Source organism: Megascapheus bottae, chromosome 32 (assembly GCF_031878675.1).
Source record: "Megascapheus bottae isolate mThoBot1 chromosome 32, mThoBot2.hap1, whole genome shotgun sequence".
Classification (NCBI taxonomy): Eukaryota; Metazoa; Chordata; class Mammalia; order Rodentia; family Geomyidae; genus Megascapheus; species Megascapheus bottae.
In genome coordinates, this window is record NC_143540.1 from 6,153,183 (window position 1) to 6,169,651 (window position 16,469).

Here is a 16,469-nt window from a genome sequence, read left to right on the forward strand (position 1 = left end):
TAGGTATGAGACATCAAATTGTTAAGAGTTGATTAGACAATGGCCTCCAAATTCCATCTAATAAAAAGAGAACAAGGTACAAATGACTATTTAGCCTGAAAGAAGAATGAAGTGCACACATCTCAGCTTCTCACACTCAGGTTTTAGTAATAAGGGCTCAAAGAATAGGTATTTTCCTGCTTGTGACAGTATTTCAGTGTTACCACTTGCAGTGGCTAGCTGAATAAAGAAGCTCAGGAATGGTTTACTTTGACAGTTCATGAGACATAAAGCTTACTACCTTCAAAAAGAATCTTGTAAGAATTGGTGACCTGTTTTGGTTTATAGAAAGATTCAGCAGGAGAATGGGTTTTTTAATTTTTTTGGCTTTGTTTTTTGCCAGTCCTGGGGCTTGAACTCAGGGCCTAGGCATTGTCCTTGGGCTTTCTCTCAAGGCTATCGATCTACCACTTGAGCCACAGCACCACTTCCGGCTTTTTCTGTGTATGTGGTACTGAAGAATCAAACCCAGGGCTTTCTGCATGCTAGGCAAGCACTCTACCACTAGGCCAAACTCCTAGCCCCTGGGTTTTTACATTCTAAATTTCAGGGCCACCTTGGCCACACATTCAAGTCACCCATGTTTTGCCAAGCTCTTATAAAAACTGATGTCACTACACAAAGCAAACCAATCTATTTCTTCAGCATGCCCAATGGAGACACAAAGATAACAGAACCAAAGGGAGAAGAAGGGGGCAGACTAATGATTGGGCTACAACCTAGGCCCATGAAGCTGCCTGAAGAGATGCTCTAGGAGCAAGGCCAGGCTAGCATCTTCTGCTCGCACCCTGGTTCTTACACAGTTCTGGCCAGGATTGGGGCTATCTTATTCTTTAAGTACATAGTTTTTGCAGAAATAGGCATGAAGACACACACATGTAAACACTAAGAATAATAAAATTCAGTTATTCACCAGAAGTTCTTAGCTTTCTATCTAAAAGCTGGCAAGATGACAGTGACAAAGCAGATAATGTGTATCTGACTGACAAGGAGACCTGACCTGTTAATGTGTTATAAACGTCACTCAGTCTTAAAGGTCTTTCACTCTACTACTAAGTGTTCGTTACAGACCCCGTTAGCTAACTGGAATGCCACTGGATATCCCTGCACTAATTCTCCTAGACCAAGGACTCACACCATTTAAATATAAAATAAAATAAAAAGTAACCATTTACACTTACTACAGAAAGCAAACATTTACTTCAAATTGCAGTATATGCTTTTCAATCACAAAAAGAAAGAAAAGAACAGTGATCTGACAGTGGTCACATCCTGTGCAAAAGAAAAAAACCCACCCTTGAGACACAAATGATAGTAGCACAAGTTTGTCTAAGCTGCTTGGATTCTAGAAGAGGGAAATACAGTAGTTAAAGTATGGCACTCCCTGGGAATCAACTTCTAAACCAAACAGAATGCCTTTGAAATGATTAAATTTATTTCTGTATTAGTAAGAAAAGCCCCACCACCATAAATAGTACAATATTTAAAAATAAAAAAAATATTTATATCTATCTAAGATAGATAGTGTATGTGTACATTAGACCTCTTTAAGTGCAGAAGGTGGTTCAGGTTTTGCTTTTTTTTTCCCTTAAATTAAATACCTGCCCATATGCTTTATAAAGTTCCACTCAATCACAGTAGCCAATTTAAATCAAGGAATATGTTATCAAAGTTGCATAATTTCATTTGGGACGGCCAGCAGGTTAAAGTCTCAAATCAAGTCTTTAACATTAAAGTCAATGGAAGGTTAAAAAGTTCTCAAATCTTCATTATCCTCTTGAACTTGACCTTCTAAACGATCCTCAGACTGCAATTCCTAGTTTGCAAATTAAAAAAAAATGCAATATGCATCATACTTCAAGAAAAGACGATGATGTTGAGCTAACGTTCTTCTGGACCTTTTCCCTGCTCCTTTCCACCTTCTTTATAATTTCTGACACGATGCACACTGATGATGTGAGCCCCAGGAGAAACAACAGATCTGCAAGAGAAAATAAACTGGGCTTTCAGTTCTCCAAAGCTTGTCGTCGCAATGCTTAGTAACTTCTATTTCCCTAGCATTTCGCACAGCCTGCGAACCATTAGCTACACATATGAAAAGGAAAGCTCACAGGTATGAAGTAACTAGCTTACCAAACCCATGGAGCTACATATTTGTGTACTGAAAAGAATGTTTCTTTACCCAGTACGCTTAGGCTCTCCGTCTGGAAAACCTTCTGAAGTGGGGGAAAGTAAATCACCAGCAACTGTCCCATGATGGAGCCAAGAACCGCGTAGCAAAACATCTTATTACTGCACAGCCCGATCTCAAACACTGACTTGGTCTGTTGACAAAACAAAGAGTTCAGTGAGAAAATGATTTACCCTGTTTGTTGGACAATGACACATGTTTCTAGAAGGCTGTGCCTGGGGCTACAAAACCAAGTGAAGTTAAAACTCCACAATCCCTGCTACTTCCTGTTAGAGACAGTTCTGCTCAATGAACAATGTCACTGAGGCATACCTGAGACCTGGAACTTAGTGCATTGAACATGTCAAAAAATACAAAACACGTGAAGGTCATTGTGGTGTCTCGAGGTGTTATCACGTTGTCTCGCAGCTGTCAAGAGGACAAAAAAAAAACAAAAAACAAAGTTATGTTTCAGAGGCTGAATTAAATAGACAAATAGTGCACACTTGTATGTAATATATTACTACTTTCCTTCAACTAGCGTGAAAGAGCTATAGTCTGAGATATGAAACACATCAACAGCCTACATTTTTTTATAAACCACCTACAAAAAATCAAATTATTATGAATTATATGTAATAGTAGCTGTTTAAGCTTTTCAAACATCTCAAAAAAAATTTTAAGTGGGAAAACAACTGGGCACCAGTGACTCATGCCTGTAATCCCAGCTGAGATTCAAGGATCACAAAAGTCAGCTCAGAGAAGGAAAAGTCTATGAGACTCCTCTCTCTACTTAACTACCAAGAAGCCAGAAACAGAGGTGTGGTTCAAGTGATAGAGCACCAGCCTTGAGTAGAAAAGGCTAAGGGACAGTGCCTAGGCCTTGAATTAAAGCCTCAATACCAGTGCAAAAAATTAAAATATATATGGGCTGGGAGTTTGGCCTAGTGGTTAAAGTGCTTGCCTAGCATGCATGAAGACCCTGGTTCGATTCCTCGGTACCACATACATAGAATAAAAAAAAAAAAAAAAAGCTGGAAGTGGAGCTAAGGCTCAAGTGGTAGAGCTCTAGCCTTGAGAAAACCCAAGGACAGGTTCAGGCCCTGAGCTCAAGCCCAGGACTGGCAAAAAAAAAAAAAAAAAAAAAATTAAAATATAAATGAGTAAATAAGTAAAAAAAAAAAAAAAAAAAAGGTGGGAAAGCAAGGCACTTAATAAAGCCCACTGTTAAGGGAAATGGCAGGGAGACTCAGGTGGCTCCAGATCACACTGAAGGGTCAGGACCTGGCAGAGTTTTGGAGAGAATATGCACATGTCCGAAGTTTGCCACACCATGTTTTTTTTTTTGTTTCGCATTGTTTTTTGCCATTCCTGGGGATTGAACTCAGGGCCTGAGCACTATCCTTGGGCTTTCTCAAGGCTAATAATGTTCTACCACCACAGCCACAGCACCACTTCCAGCTTTTGTTTTGTTTTTGTTTTTTCTGTTTTATGTGTTTTTCTGTTTTGTACTGAAGAATCAAACCCAGGACTTCATGCATGCTAAGCAAGTACTCTACCACTAGACCACATTCCCCACCCCACAACACGGTTTTAGCTATACATGGGAGATACTCTGGCTAAGCAAAAAGCCTTAAGTAGGAGTTTACTGTCCAAAAGTCAGGCGAAGGACATGAGAGGTTTCACTCCACAAGTGTTCCCAAAGGTTCATGTTTAATTTTTATCCTATCTGACTATTCTCCATTACTTGAAATGACTTTCCATTAGAAATAATACTATTAAACCCCTACAGACTGACGCCAAGTTCTTCAAAATGTGTTTGTCCCCCTTTTTCAGGCAAAGAGTCATCAACATTTGAGTAACACCCCAAGATAACTAAGTATCAGAGAGAAACCATGGTGACACAGTAGTTTTATCCAGGGAACGTACCTCACGCCAGAAGACGAACAAAGTCCCACAGACAATGATTACAGATGAAACAAGGATCTTAAGAATCAAATTTTTAGTCAAGATGCTGTCCTTCCAGTTGCGAGGAGGTTTACGGATGACATCTTTATCTACTGGTTCCACTCCAAGGCTTTTTAAAAAGCAAACCATATACTGAATTACTTTCAAGAGTTAAGGTTAAGAGGTAAGAATAAACTGTGGAAGCCTAAAGGAAACCTTGGCTGTGATTACTTCAAATATAAATGACTGCCGCTGGCATGTACCTAGGCCCACCCCACACCAGCTGCTCTGGGGGCTGAGCTTGCAGAAGGCTCAAGATCAGTCTGGGCAACATGGTGAGACACTTGGAGAAAATTAAGATGATCAATAATAACATCACTTTTTTAAAAGTCAACTTTCAAAATCTTGTTCAACTTCATTTGCATAGAATATTTTCACTAAAAAAAAAAAAACAACCAACCAGTTGAACTATTTTTTCTTGGGGGGAACGCAGAGGGGACAGTCCTGGGGTTTGAACTGAGGGCCTGGGCACAGTCCCTGAGCTCCTTTGTGCTCAAGACTGGCACTCTACCACCCGAGCCACAGCATCACTTCCAGCTTTTTCTGAGTAGTTTATTGAAGAGTCTCACAGAATTCTCTGCCCAGGCTTGTTCTGAACCATGATCCTCAGATCTTAGCTCCCTGAGTAGCTAGGATGACAGGTGTGAGCCACTAGCACCTAGCTAAACAATATTTTTTTGTGGGGGGGGGGGTGGGTCATGGGGCTTGAACTCTGAACCTGGGCACTGTCCCTGAGCTCTTCAGCTCAAGGATACCGCCCTACCCTTGAGCCACAGCCATACTTTCTTTTTTTTTTTTTTTTTTTTGCCAGTCCTGGGCTTGAGCTCAGGGCCTGAGCACTATCCTTGGACTTTCTCAAGGCTAGAGCTCTACCACTTGAGCCTCAGCACCACTTCTGGCTTTTTTTTTCTATGTATGTGGTACTGAGGAATTGAACCCGGGTCTTCATGCATGCTACCACTAGGCCAAACTCCCGGCCCCCAGCCATACTTTCTTAAACAATATTTTTAAGCCACAAGGTTTCTGCTGGAATGATTTGGAGCAATGGCTAATGACATGTATCACTCAACTACTCTGTAATTATAAAATAGACACTTGACTCCTCCAGTGCTTCCCAAAGCCTCTAAAACTGACAGCAATCTACATAGATAATGGAGAAATCCAAGTCCACCATTTTTGGGTATAATTTTTGGAAATAAAAAAATTAACTTCAAGCCAGGCACAGTGGCTCACACCTGTAATCCTTGCTACTCAGGAGGCTGAGATCTGAGGATTTCAGTTCAAAGCCACCCCGGGCACTAACAAGTCTGTATGAGACTCTTATCTCCAATCAATCCTCAGAAAACCGGAAGTGGCACTGTGGCTCAAGGGGTAGAGGGGTAACACCCAGGCCAAGAGTTCAAGTCCCACAACTGACCAAAAAAAAAAAAGCTCACTTCTTTTTTTGTTAGTCATGGAACTTTAACTATGGACTTGGCACTGTCCCTGAGCTCTTCAGCTCAAGCTCAAGGCTATCACTCTACCACTTTGAGAAACAGCACAACTTCCAGTTTTCTGTTGGTTAATTTGAGATAAGAGTCTTATGGACTTTGGTGCTTGAGCTGACTTTGAACTGTGATCCTCAGATCTCAGTCTCCTGAGTAGCTAGAATTACAGGCATGAGCTACTGGCACCTGGCTTAAAAACTAACTTCTTGAGGACAGGAACTGCCCTTGTTTCCTGATCCACTCTCATCCAGAGGCAAGGCATTTGACACAGAGCAAACCTCAGATCTACCACACATGAAGTACCAGCCAGGAGAAGTAATGATATGCACACATCGCACAATTTGTAGCAAACATGTTGCTGCCATATTTCCTAAAACTGTTCATAATGAAGTTTTAAAACTTAAATTATCAAGGGTGTTACACTTTGTCTTCATGCGTGGGAAAAAAACCTCTTACCTTTGAGCAGGGGGCCCATCCATAATGATATTGATCCACAGAATCTGCATTGCATTGAGGGGATTGGGGAAGTTCATTAATGTAGCCAGTGAGATTAAGGTTAATGCTGCTATGCTCCTGTTAGAAAAGAGTCGTTTACAAATCTGTCAGCACGGTAAAACTTCCAATGTATTTTATACATTTTAAGTATTAAAAAAAAAAAACTCATGTTATTAGAATATCCTGAAAGTAACCTATATTTGAACATTTTAGATAGTAATGTTTTAATAAGACTTCCAAGATGTTTAGACACTGACAAAGAGAGAAATAGCGGGGCCGGGAGTTTGGCCTAGTGGTTAAAGTGCTTGCCTAGCATGCATGAAGACCCGGGTTCGATTCCTCGGTACCACATACATAGAAAAAAGCCGGAAGTGGTGCTGAGGCTCAAGTGGTAGAGCTCTAGCCTTGAGAAAGTCCAAGGACAGTGCTCAGGCCCTGAGCTCAAGCCCAGGACTGGCAAAAAAAAAAAAAAAAAAAAAGAGAGAAATAGCTTTTTTAAAAAACAATATCTTTCTAGGAGCCAAGGCTAACTTGGAACTTGTAATCCTCTTGTCAGTCTTCCCAAATCTGGTATTACAGGCGTGTGGCATCAAACCCAGCGACCCAGCTTAGAAGATTTTATTTTTTTTGGTGGTGGTCAGGGGCCTGAACCCTGGGCCTGGCCGCTGTCCCTGAGCTCTTCATCACAAGGCTATTGCTCTACTACTTTGAGTCATAGCACCACTTTCGGTTTTCTGGTGGTTCATTGGAGTCTCACGGCAAACCAGGATTCTTACGTCTCAGCCTCCTGAGTAGCTAGAATTATAGGCACAAATCACTGGAGCCCGGCTGCCATTTTTAATTCTGGAATCACAATTTTCTTTTTGGACAACTTACAAATAAACAATTCATGGCAAAGTTTCTAGACATTCTGCTGAAGTTTTACTTTTCTCATAAATTATATAGAAGAGCCCACAGGTAACAAAACTCTTACAAACTTACGTGCTCAGTTGAAATCTAACAAAATTTTTAATGTTATTATAAATGCCTTTACCCTCTTCAATTGCCGACCTGAAATTTTAAAAATAAAGAAATAAAAAAAATCACACAAACATGTATTTATACATTTTTTTAAAATTCTGAAACTAAATCATCATACATATCATTAAAAAATATTCTTCCCTTCATACCAGAGTAGAAAAAATTATTTTCGCAAGGAATTAAATCAAGCCTATTATGCTCTATCTAAACTTATTATTAAAAATTATTCCTGGGCCGGGAGTTTGGCCTAGTGGTTAAAGTGCTTGCCTAGCATGCATGAAGACCCGGGTTCGATTCCTCGGTACCACATACATAGAAAAAAGCCGGAAGTGGTGCTGAGGCTCAAGTGGTAGAGCTCTAGCCTTGAGAAAGTCCAAGGACAGTGCTCAGGCCCTGAGCTCAAGCCCAGGACTGGCAAAAAAAAAATAAATAAATAAATAAATAAAAATTATTCTTCTGGATGGGCGAACTTTCCATCCAGTGCTGAACAGCCTAGACGTGGGAGATGCTAAATGGGTATGAGGACTATGGGGCCCCCAGAGGAACCGTAATCCCCACCCGAGGGATACACACCTGCAGTTGACAGGTGTAGGCATCTGCGTGAGGTGCAGCTAAGACTGCGAGGAGACGGCCTGAACGGCCATCATTATTGCCTAAATCCTCACCCCTCACTTATTTTAAGATGAAGGGAGGATGGGCTGGGAGTTTGGCCGAGTGGTAGAGTGCTTGCCTAGCGTGCACGAAGACCCGGGTTCGATTCCTTGGTACCCCATATACATAGAAAAAAAGCTGGAAGTGGTGCTGAAGCTCAAGTGGTAGAGCTCTAGCCTTGAGAAAGTCCAAGGACAGTGCTCAGGCCCTGAGCTCAAGCCCAGGACTGGCAAAAAAAAAAAAAAAAAAAAAAGATGAAGGAAGGAGATGTGGGAGACATTCTCCCACTCCCTGAATTCTTAGTGTAAGAATGTGCCTGCATCCTGTAATTAGGTCACTAAGCAACACATGCCTGCTTGCGTTGATATGCAAACATCCTACCACCTGGCAAGTCCCAGGGTATGAACTCAGGGCCTGGCACTGTCCCTGAGCTGCTTTTGTTCAAAACTAGCATTCTACCACTTGAGCCACAGCTCCGCTCCCACCCAGCCTTTTCTGTGTATGTGGTACCAAGGAATGAAACCCAGGGCTTTTACACATGCTAGGCGAGCACTCTACCACCAGGCCACGCTCCAACCCCTCATCAATTATTTTCTTTAGAACTATACAGCGAGCAAGATTAATGCGGAATGCTGGGTTAATTTATCCCATGTGGAAATACACGAATTCTCTTCCATTTGCGGCATCTGGGGATGGGGTATAGGAAGGGAGGGAGAATTAATTCTCACTGAAAATGAACTTACATTATGGTTTGGAAATCATCATCCACCAGGATCATGTCTGCTGCCTCTTTGCAGACATCTGTGCCGGTCTGGCCCATCGCAATCCCAATGTCTGCAGCCTTCAGAGCAACTGCGTCATTTACCCCATCACCTGTCATGGCTACCACAGACCCAGTCTTCTGGAGAGACTGAAAGGGAGCAGAGACAACGGTGGAAGGGAGGAGTTCCTGCAAAAACCCTGCTTCCACATCAACGATAAGAATACACACGTACTCCTGATTAATACGTTGTGAAAACCAAAAGTAATATAGACCGCCTTTTCTTTTTTTCAATAAACTTAAATAAATGGAGGTTTTAATCAGAAGACATTGTTACTAATATCCTCTTCATGAACTGGACACTCTATATGATGTAAAATGTCGCCTGATGATCGATTTCTATAACATATCCTCATTGCTGAGTAATAGATGGCTACATTTCACTAGATAGTGTAAATAAGCATACCTTTTTAAATATTGTTCACATGCATGTGCTCAGTGTCTAGTTACTGCATTCATACAGAGACGGTCTGGATCTCTACAAGAACATCTGTCTTCACTTTTTAACCATTTAAGGAAGGTTGTGCTACATTTGCAAATACTTCATGAAGTTCTCATCTACATCTTCCTATGTGAATTAGATTTCTATGTCAAGCTCTTAAAAAATATGCTTGTCTAGCTTCACAACACTGAGTGTAACGCTCTAACCATATTCTTTCAAAGACAAACCAAAGGAAGCAGCATTCTTCATACAGGAATGAAACAATTTTGAATTTTGGACACTTACTTTAATAATTTTCATCTTGTGCCTGGGACTAGCTCTGTAAAATACTGCAACCTGTTAAAACACAAGACACACTAAAAATGTTAACACCAGAATCACCCATGCATTCGTAACAGAATCATTTTATGGATCCATTTAAGCTATATTTAACATAGCACAGAAACATAGGGCACTACCATATGTTTCTAAGGACACTCATTCAGATACAGTCATTTCTGCCTTTATCAAAGGAAAGGTTGTGTTTATCATAGGAAATACATCATCTAAACCAGAAGCCCAATAAGTACCACTGGGTTTCAACTGTGAAAAGAAAGCAGGCATATTCTTGTAGTCTTCCAGAGACAGAAAAGGGAAATGTCTCCAGCATCTGTGCCTTCCTCAAAGTGGGGGATGACTAAAACTTCCTTGTCCTTTGTGATGATTTCACGGAGATAAAAGAACAGCTGCTTCTCAATGTCTGTAGAGCAGCTGGTATTTGCTCCTTCACTTTTACAGTACTGCCTTTTCTATTTTATGTCCCAAATGTATTTCTCCAATTGTATTTAACCCAGGGCTTCCTGCATCATAAGGAAGCACTCTACCAATAGGCCACACTCTCGGCCCAAAAGTGGTTAACATTTTATAAAACATGGGAAGAAATTTCTGTGACTGGGTTAGGCAGAGCTGTTGGATAAAATAATTAATAAACCACACTTCCACAAATTAAAAACTTTTATTCTGTGGAAGGCAGTGTTAGGTGGCAAATGTGATGACAAACTGGGCTTTATACAGTGAGATGCTGCCTACCTATAAAAAGTGAAAACTTATAGGACATGTGCACAGAATTTAAATCAGTAAATGTGGCTATAAATGGCTGTCCAAGGACAGTGGTAAGAGCAAAGTTCTAGGCAGCTGCTCAGTCATGCTGCTACCTTTGGCACAATTTGCGAGAGCTGCTGGACTTCCATGGCATCAATTTCCTCTCCTGAGACAGACTGGGAAGTTTTGGAATATAATCCCAAGCGACTGGCTAAAGCAGAGAGAAAGAGAAAGAAAATGTAATTAACCAAAGCAGTTTTGCTTTATGTGTTAGTCAACACTATTATCACTTAATATGGCCTTTACTTCTTTTTAACAAAAAGTCTTTCTATTAAAAAAAAAAAAATTACAGCCAGGAGTTTGGCCTAGTGGTAGAGTGCCTGCTTAGCATGCATCAAGACCCGGGTTCAATTCCTCATTACCACACACATAGAAAAGAAGCCAGAAGTGGTGCTGTGGCTCAAGTGGTAGAGCTCTAGTCTTGAACAAAACATGTCCAAGGACAGTGCTCAGACCCTGAGTTAAAGCCCCAAGACTGCCCAAAAAAATATCACAAGGGGCTGAGAATGTGGCTTAGTGGTAGAGTGCTTGTCTTGCATGCATTGACACTCTGAGTTTGATTCCTCAGTATCACATAAACAGAAAAAGCCAGAGGGGCACTGTAGCTCAAGTGGTAGAGTGCTACCCTTGAGCAGAAAGAAGCTCAGGGACAGTGCCCAGGCCCTGAGTTCAGGCCCCATAGTGGGGGGAAAAAAAAAGAAAGGGAGCAGGGGAGGGAGGGATGGAAAGGAAGGAAGGAAAGAAGAAAAAAAAGGAAAAGAAAAAAGAAATCACAAAACAAACTATCAGCAAGACAAAACTATTTGAATTCATCCTGTCCTGATTTTGGTTTTTGTTTAAATTTAAGAAATTTCCCAGGGCTGGGAGTTTGGCCTAGTGGTTAAAGTGCTTGCCTAGCATGCACGAAGACCTGGGTTCGATTCCTTGGTACCACATACATAGACAAAAAGCCGGAAATGGTGCTGAGGCTCAAGTGGTAGAGTGCTAGCCTTGAGAAAGTCCAAGGACAGTGCTCAGGCCCTGAGCTCAAGCCCAGGACTGGCAAAAAAAAAAAAAAGAAATTTCCCTATTTCATCAAACAAAACCTAAGAACTAAAATTAGCCCAATCAGGTTGAGCTTAGCTTACAACTGATGGATTATGAAGGGACAATCAATTATCCTCTGCGGATAAAATGGTTTCATATTTAGTTTTAACTATATACTTTTTTACAAAAACTATAATCCGTTTTTCCCACAATTTTATATAAAGTCCAGCCAAAAAAAAACAAGTGCATCAAATGTAATCACATAGTCTCAACACGACACACGCATACTTTATGCCTATGGTAACATCTGGTGGAAAGCTATCACGAACAGAAGGAAGCAGCCAGCTATACCGATTGCGACTGCGGTCTCCTGTGAGTCTCCAGTGATCATTTTTATCGACACTCCTGAGGCAATAAGTGTTGTAACAGCTTCCTTCACACCAGTTCTAGGAGGATCGATGATTCCCACCAAGCCGAGAAATGTCAGCTGACCCAGCTCGGGACCAGAAGCCAAAGCAAGCACTTAGGAAACAATAATAGAATCCAAACCAGGAAATGTGAATCACACCAACATTAGAATTTAGCTGACAATCATTTTAGACTAACTATGATTTCATTTGTAGCTACCACATAATCTTTAAAATTCAAAAGTATTATATGCTAGGATGTTATAATTTAATGGGTCTAGGTATCCAGTTGCTTTAAGCTATGAAAAATAAAAAGGAATAGAACTAAATTGTTAAGCAGAAAGGACAAGTCAGAAGAATGAAGCTCTTTTCTTTTCCCCCTGGTCCTGGGGCTTGAACTCAGGGCCTGAGCACTGTCCCTGAGCCTCTCTGTGCTCACGACTAGCACGCTACCACTTGAACCACGGCACCATTTCTGAATTCTTCTTACTAGTTCATGGGAGATAAGCCTCATGAATTTCTTGCCCAGGCTGGCTTTGAATTGCAATCATCAGACCTTGGGCTATTAAGTAGTTAGGATTACAGATGCGAGCCACTGGCGCATGGCTAAAGATCATTTTTGTAAACCAATTTCATGCAGCTGTTTTCCACAAAAACTACTGCAACTTTTATCTGTTTAGAAGAACTAAGAGCTTATCAACTTTTACTAAGTCAATTTTAAGCAGACACCTTTGAAGGTATTATCAAATATCCATCTTTCCATTTCATAAATCTCCAAGGAAAATGCAACAGCATGGAGAGAAGGCTGTATGAACTCTACACAGCCTATAATTTCAAACATGAAAGCCAACTGTCTATACAATGGTTACAAGACCATCAATACCATTAAAGTCTGGACTACTCTTTCATTCTTGGAACTTTGGTCCTGTGGGGAGTATGTAAAGACAGGACACCCTCCTACCATTATATAGTAACATGGCAGAAAGTCCTGTCTGTCTTTCATTTATCATTGGCTTACTCTCAGAATTCTGGAACCTCTGGTAACCTCCTGTATGAGCCAAAGGGATGTGCCTGTACCTGGGGAATTTTTAGTTTGGCACATCAAAAACAGAAAACATACTAACCCCTAAGCACCTCATGGCAAGATTGAAAAGTTCCAGAAAGGTCAAAGGAAGTATTTATTCTTATTCAGGCAGAAGGTCTGGAGAATTGGAAAACCAAGGCCAGAGGCAAGTAATTTCTATCTTCTACCTATTTACATAGATGTGGGGTCCAAAGGCTTTCCACTTAGAAGGAAATGCCACCCAACAGTCCTTGGTGCTGGGAAAGAGGCTTGTATATATGTTTATCTGATTTGGGGAAGGGACGGAAAATCACAGAAATGGTGGGACAGAGGGTGACCCAATTCAACAGTGATACTACATCAGAAATGAACTTTACAACTCGGGGGTGGGGGGGCGGTGCTGGGAAGAGAAAAAAAAAAGAGAAGAATGAGAGAGGGGTTAACATTGTTCAGAAAGAAATGGACACACTACATTACATATGTAACTGTAACCCTTCTGTATATCACCTTTACAATAAAATTTAAATTAAAAAGAAAAAAAAAAGAAAGACACCTCTTCAATTTCTTTAGAGTCTCCCTAAGCCAGGAACAGAGGCAGCTGTGACTCCGGCCTGTCACTCTGCACATGGCATCCCTGGGGGAGGGGGCCTGGTATGGTCTGCTGGCATTGACCCTGGATCCCCAGAGTTCAGCCTCCTGAATCAACTATGGGTATAGCTGTGTGCTCTTAGCCTCCCGCTCCGGTGTTCCATCTTCTGGGGGCTGGCTGGCCTTGCTAGTTAGAAGGGCTCTGTGAAGCCTCAAGTGGAATGGAACGGCGCGGCTGGGAAGTGTGGACTGCCCCACAGTTAAGACGGAACCTTCCATTCCAAGGACGACGCTGGGATGGACTTACCTCTGAGTCCTGCGGAGCCCATGCGTACCTTCTCTTGTTGGTACAGATCTCTCTGCTGCTGGGTAAGTGCCACGTTCTGCCCTTTGCTGAGGTAAGTAGTGCAGTACTTGATCACCTGTTCGTAGGCACCCTTCATAAAACAAACCTCTGGTCTGTCCTAAGAAGAGGAAACAGACCAAATACAAGTTTCATTTCATTTGTACACAAAAGAAGTTTGTTTTTCCTAATCCCTAGGGCAGTTCTGCTCAAACCTAACTTCATGCGTGTTAGGCAAGCACACTACCACTAGGCCAAACTCTTGGCTCTCAAGCCTAATTTGTTTGAGTGGCAATTGAACTCTGAAGATTCAACTCCTGGAGGGTGGATGTGGGGAGCAAAAAAACAAAACAAAACAACTCATGTGTGGGAGCTTTCCCTCTCTTCCACAGTCTTTCCACAGACTGTCCTACATCACACACACTGAAGGCAGCACTATACCAGGCCTCCAAGTAAATGCTTTGGAAATTTGGGACAAGGCTCTTCAGAATGCAACAGGAAAAGGAGATCCTATACCAACCCGCAGTGGTTTAAGCTCTTCAAATAAACAATATATCTCCATCTACCTACTAGACTGAAATTCTGTTTGTGTTTTCCCTGCAGCTGCAATGACAGGTATGTGGCATCAGCCACTGGTTGAGATGAAGTCTCATGAACCTTGATCCTCTTCCCTCTGGTCTCAAGTGACTGGGATTACAATTGAAAGCCACTGCGCCCTGGCCTAATCTATGTAATGAGAACACAGCTTGGTAATAATGACTATGCATAATTATATACTAGAGATTTCAGAACTCTCTTACGAGCCATAAAACATTTCAAAGTGGGAGCCAGGAGTTTGGCCTAGTGGTAAGAGTGCTTGCCTAGCATGCATGAAGACCTGGATTCGAGTCCTTGGTTCCACACAGATAGAAAAAGTCAGAAGTAGTGCTGTAGCTCAAGTGGTAGAGCTTTAGCCTTGAGCAAAATAAGCTCAGAGACCGAATCTAGACCCTGAGTTCAAGCTCCAGGACTAGCACGAGAGGGAGGGAGAGGGGGAGTGGAGAGATACCTGCTGAGTTCGATGCACACACTTAACAGCCATCCACTTTTGCTCAGAACTAAAAGGGTATTCAGCTTTTCTGACATAATCTTGTTGAAGTCCATCAAGACCCATCTATAAGGCAAAGATAAAATTAATTCTAATATGTGCTTGTTTTCTTTTCTTTCAGCCAACAACAAAGTCACTGTATATAGCTCATCTGGTTAGAGATACCTTAATTATTTTCCAACAATGGTGAAATAAGAGCAAAGTTCCATCTCTACCTAGTGCATTTCCCTGCCAGACAGCATACATCTGCGACCTGACGGCCTGGGTGTGCAGACACAGAACTGCACTGTGTGTCCACCAAGCCTTCACCACTGACTATACCAATGTGTCTACCAGCTCTAATTCAAACTAAATAAAGACGAACCTGACCTATAGTGAAGATGGAGTTTTATAACTTCATTGTAACAGCACTTCCTCCTCATGGAAGATTATCAAGCTGGACAGGCTCCCCATGGGAGAATTAAAGGTGAGGGGCCAGGGTGTGTTCTAGTGATAGAGTGCTTGTCTAGCATGCACAAAGCCCTGGGTTCAATTCCTCAGTACCACATACACAGAAAAAGCTAGAAGTGGTGCTGTGGCTCAAGTGGTAGAATGCTAGCCTTGAGGAAGCTCAAGGACAGTGCACAGGTCCTGAATACAAGACCCAGGACTAGCCAAAAAAAAGAAAAAAAAAACCACAAAAGCTAAAGGACTTGAGGGGCCTGGCTGGGTCAAATAGAAGTGTTTGCCTAACAAGCACAACAAATCCCTGTTTTAAATCCCCAGTTGCCTCCTCTGCTCCTCCAAAAAAGAGGTTATATGTTTTAGTTACAAAGAGACCAAGTGAGTTTTTTTTTTTTTAAAAAAGGAGCATTTTGTAGGAAAAAAAAATATATATCCTAAAACTATTAGGCTTGATGTTTAACTCAGAGTTAGTGTGCTTGCACAGTATGTAAAAAGCCCTAGGTTTGATTCTCAGCATTGTAAAAATAGATGAGTGAATAAATGAATGAACTTATTTATTTTATCCAGTTTAATACCACAATAATCTGGAAAGGCTCTCAATATAGGCTCCCAACTCCAGTTACCTCATTTAGAAGCATCCTGCATAACAAGTCTCATGCTTTTCTCAAGCTACTAAGAACAACATTTCACCAAAACAAATGTTAATTTGCATTCATTTTTAGACATTGCTACGAGAAAAAGGGAAGACAGAAAGGAAAGCCCATTTCTTATGGCTGCATAAATACCTAGATATGGGAATAATACAGAATGCTGCCTTTTAATCATGTAACAGTTAACATTTTATCAGCAACTGGACGTATTTACAAAGCTTTTCACAGGCAGACCTCAATATTAAGAATATCATTTCCAAAAAGAACAAGTCCATCACTGGTCACGAGTCTATACCATGCGTAAAGGAATGATGTTATACCGAAAAGTCATATGGACTGCATTTACAAAAATCAAACTGGCCCCCAAAAGGCAGGAAAAACAATAAAATGTGAATCTTCTTCCCGGGATGCCTAAAGAAACAGTAGTACCAAGATCACTGGTCACACATTCTATTATCAAGATGATGTCATATATGCTGAGGAAATCAGATACATACCTTCATTGCGAGAGCAATTAAGGCTCCTTCAGTTGGCTTCCCCATGAGAGTGTTGTTCCTAATTTCAGCGTCATTACACACACAGCCGGCCTA

General features: G+C 41.4%; 1 protein-coding gene across 2 annotated transcripts in view; it reads right to left on the bottom strand.

The window, feature by feature from the left end:
- Nucleotides 1-1,220: 1,220 nt before the first annotated feature.
- Atp2c1 (ATPase secretory pathway Ca2+ transporting 1) overlaps nt 1,221-16,469 on the bottom strand; it is a 62,821-nt gene continuing 47,572 nt past the window's right edge. For both annotated transcript variants that reach the window (XM_090323436.1, XM_090323437.1), the window contains exons 15-27: nt 16,377-16,466; nt 14,747-14,851; nt 13,663-13,819; nt 11,649-11,819; nt 10,325-10,422; nt 9,417-9,467; nt 8,613-8,779; nt 7,180-7,248; nt 6,160-6,276; nt 4,139-4,286; nt 2,543-2,638; nt 2,222-2,363; nt 1,221-2,020 (exon numbers count right to left, since the gene is read on the bottom strand). In XM_090323436.1, coding sequence (XP_090179562.1) covers nt 1,890-2,020; nt 2,222-2,363; nt 2,543-2,638; nt 4,139-4,286; nt 6,160-6,276; nt 7,180-7,248; nt 8,613-8,779; nt 9,417-9,467; nt 10,325-10,422; nt 11,649-11,819; nt 13,663-13,819; nt 14,747-14,851; nt 16,377-16,466 — 1,542 coding nt within the window. In that variant the 3' untranslated portion in view covers nt 1,221-1,889. The remainder of the gene's footprint in view (nt 2,021-2,221; nt 2,364-2,542; nt 2,639-4,138; nt 4,287-6,159; nt 6,277-7,179; nt 7,249-8,612; nt 8,780-9,416; nt 9,468-10,324; nt 10,423-11,648; nt 11,820-13,662; nt 13,820-14,746; nt 14,852-16,376; nt 16,467-16,469) is intronic.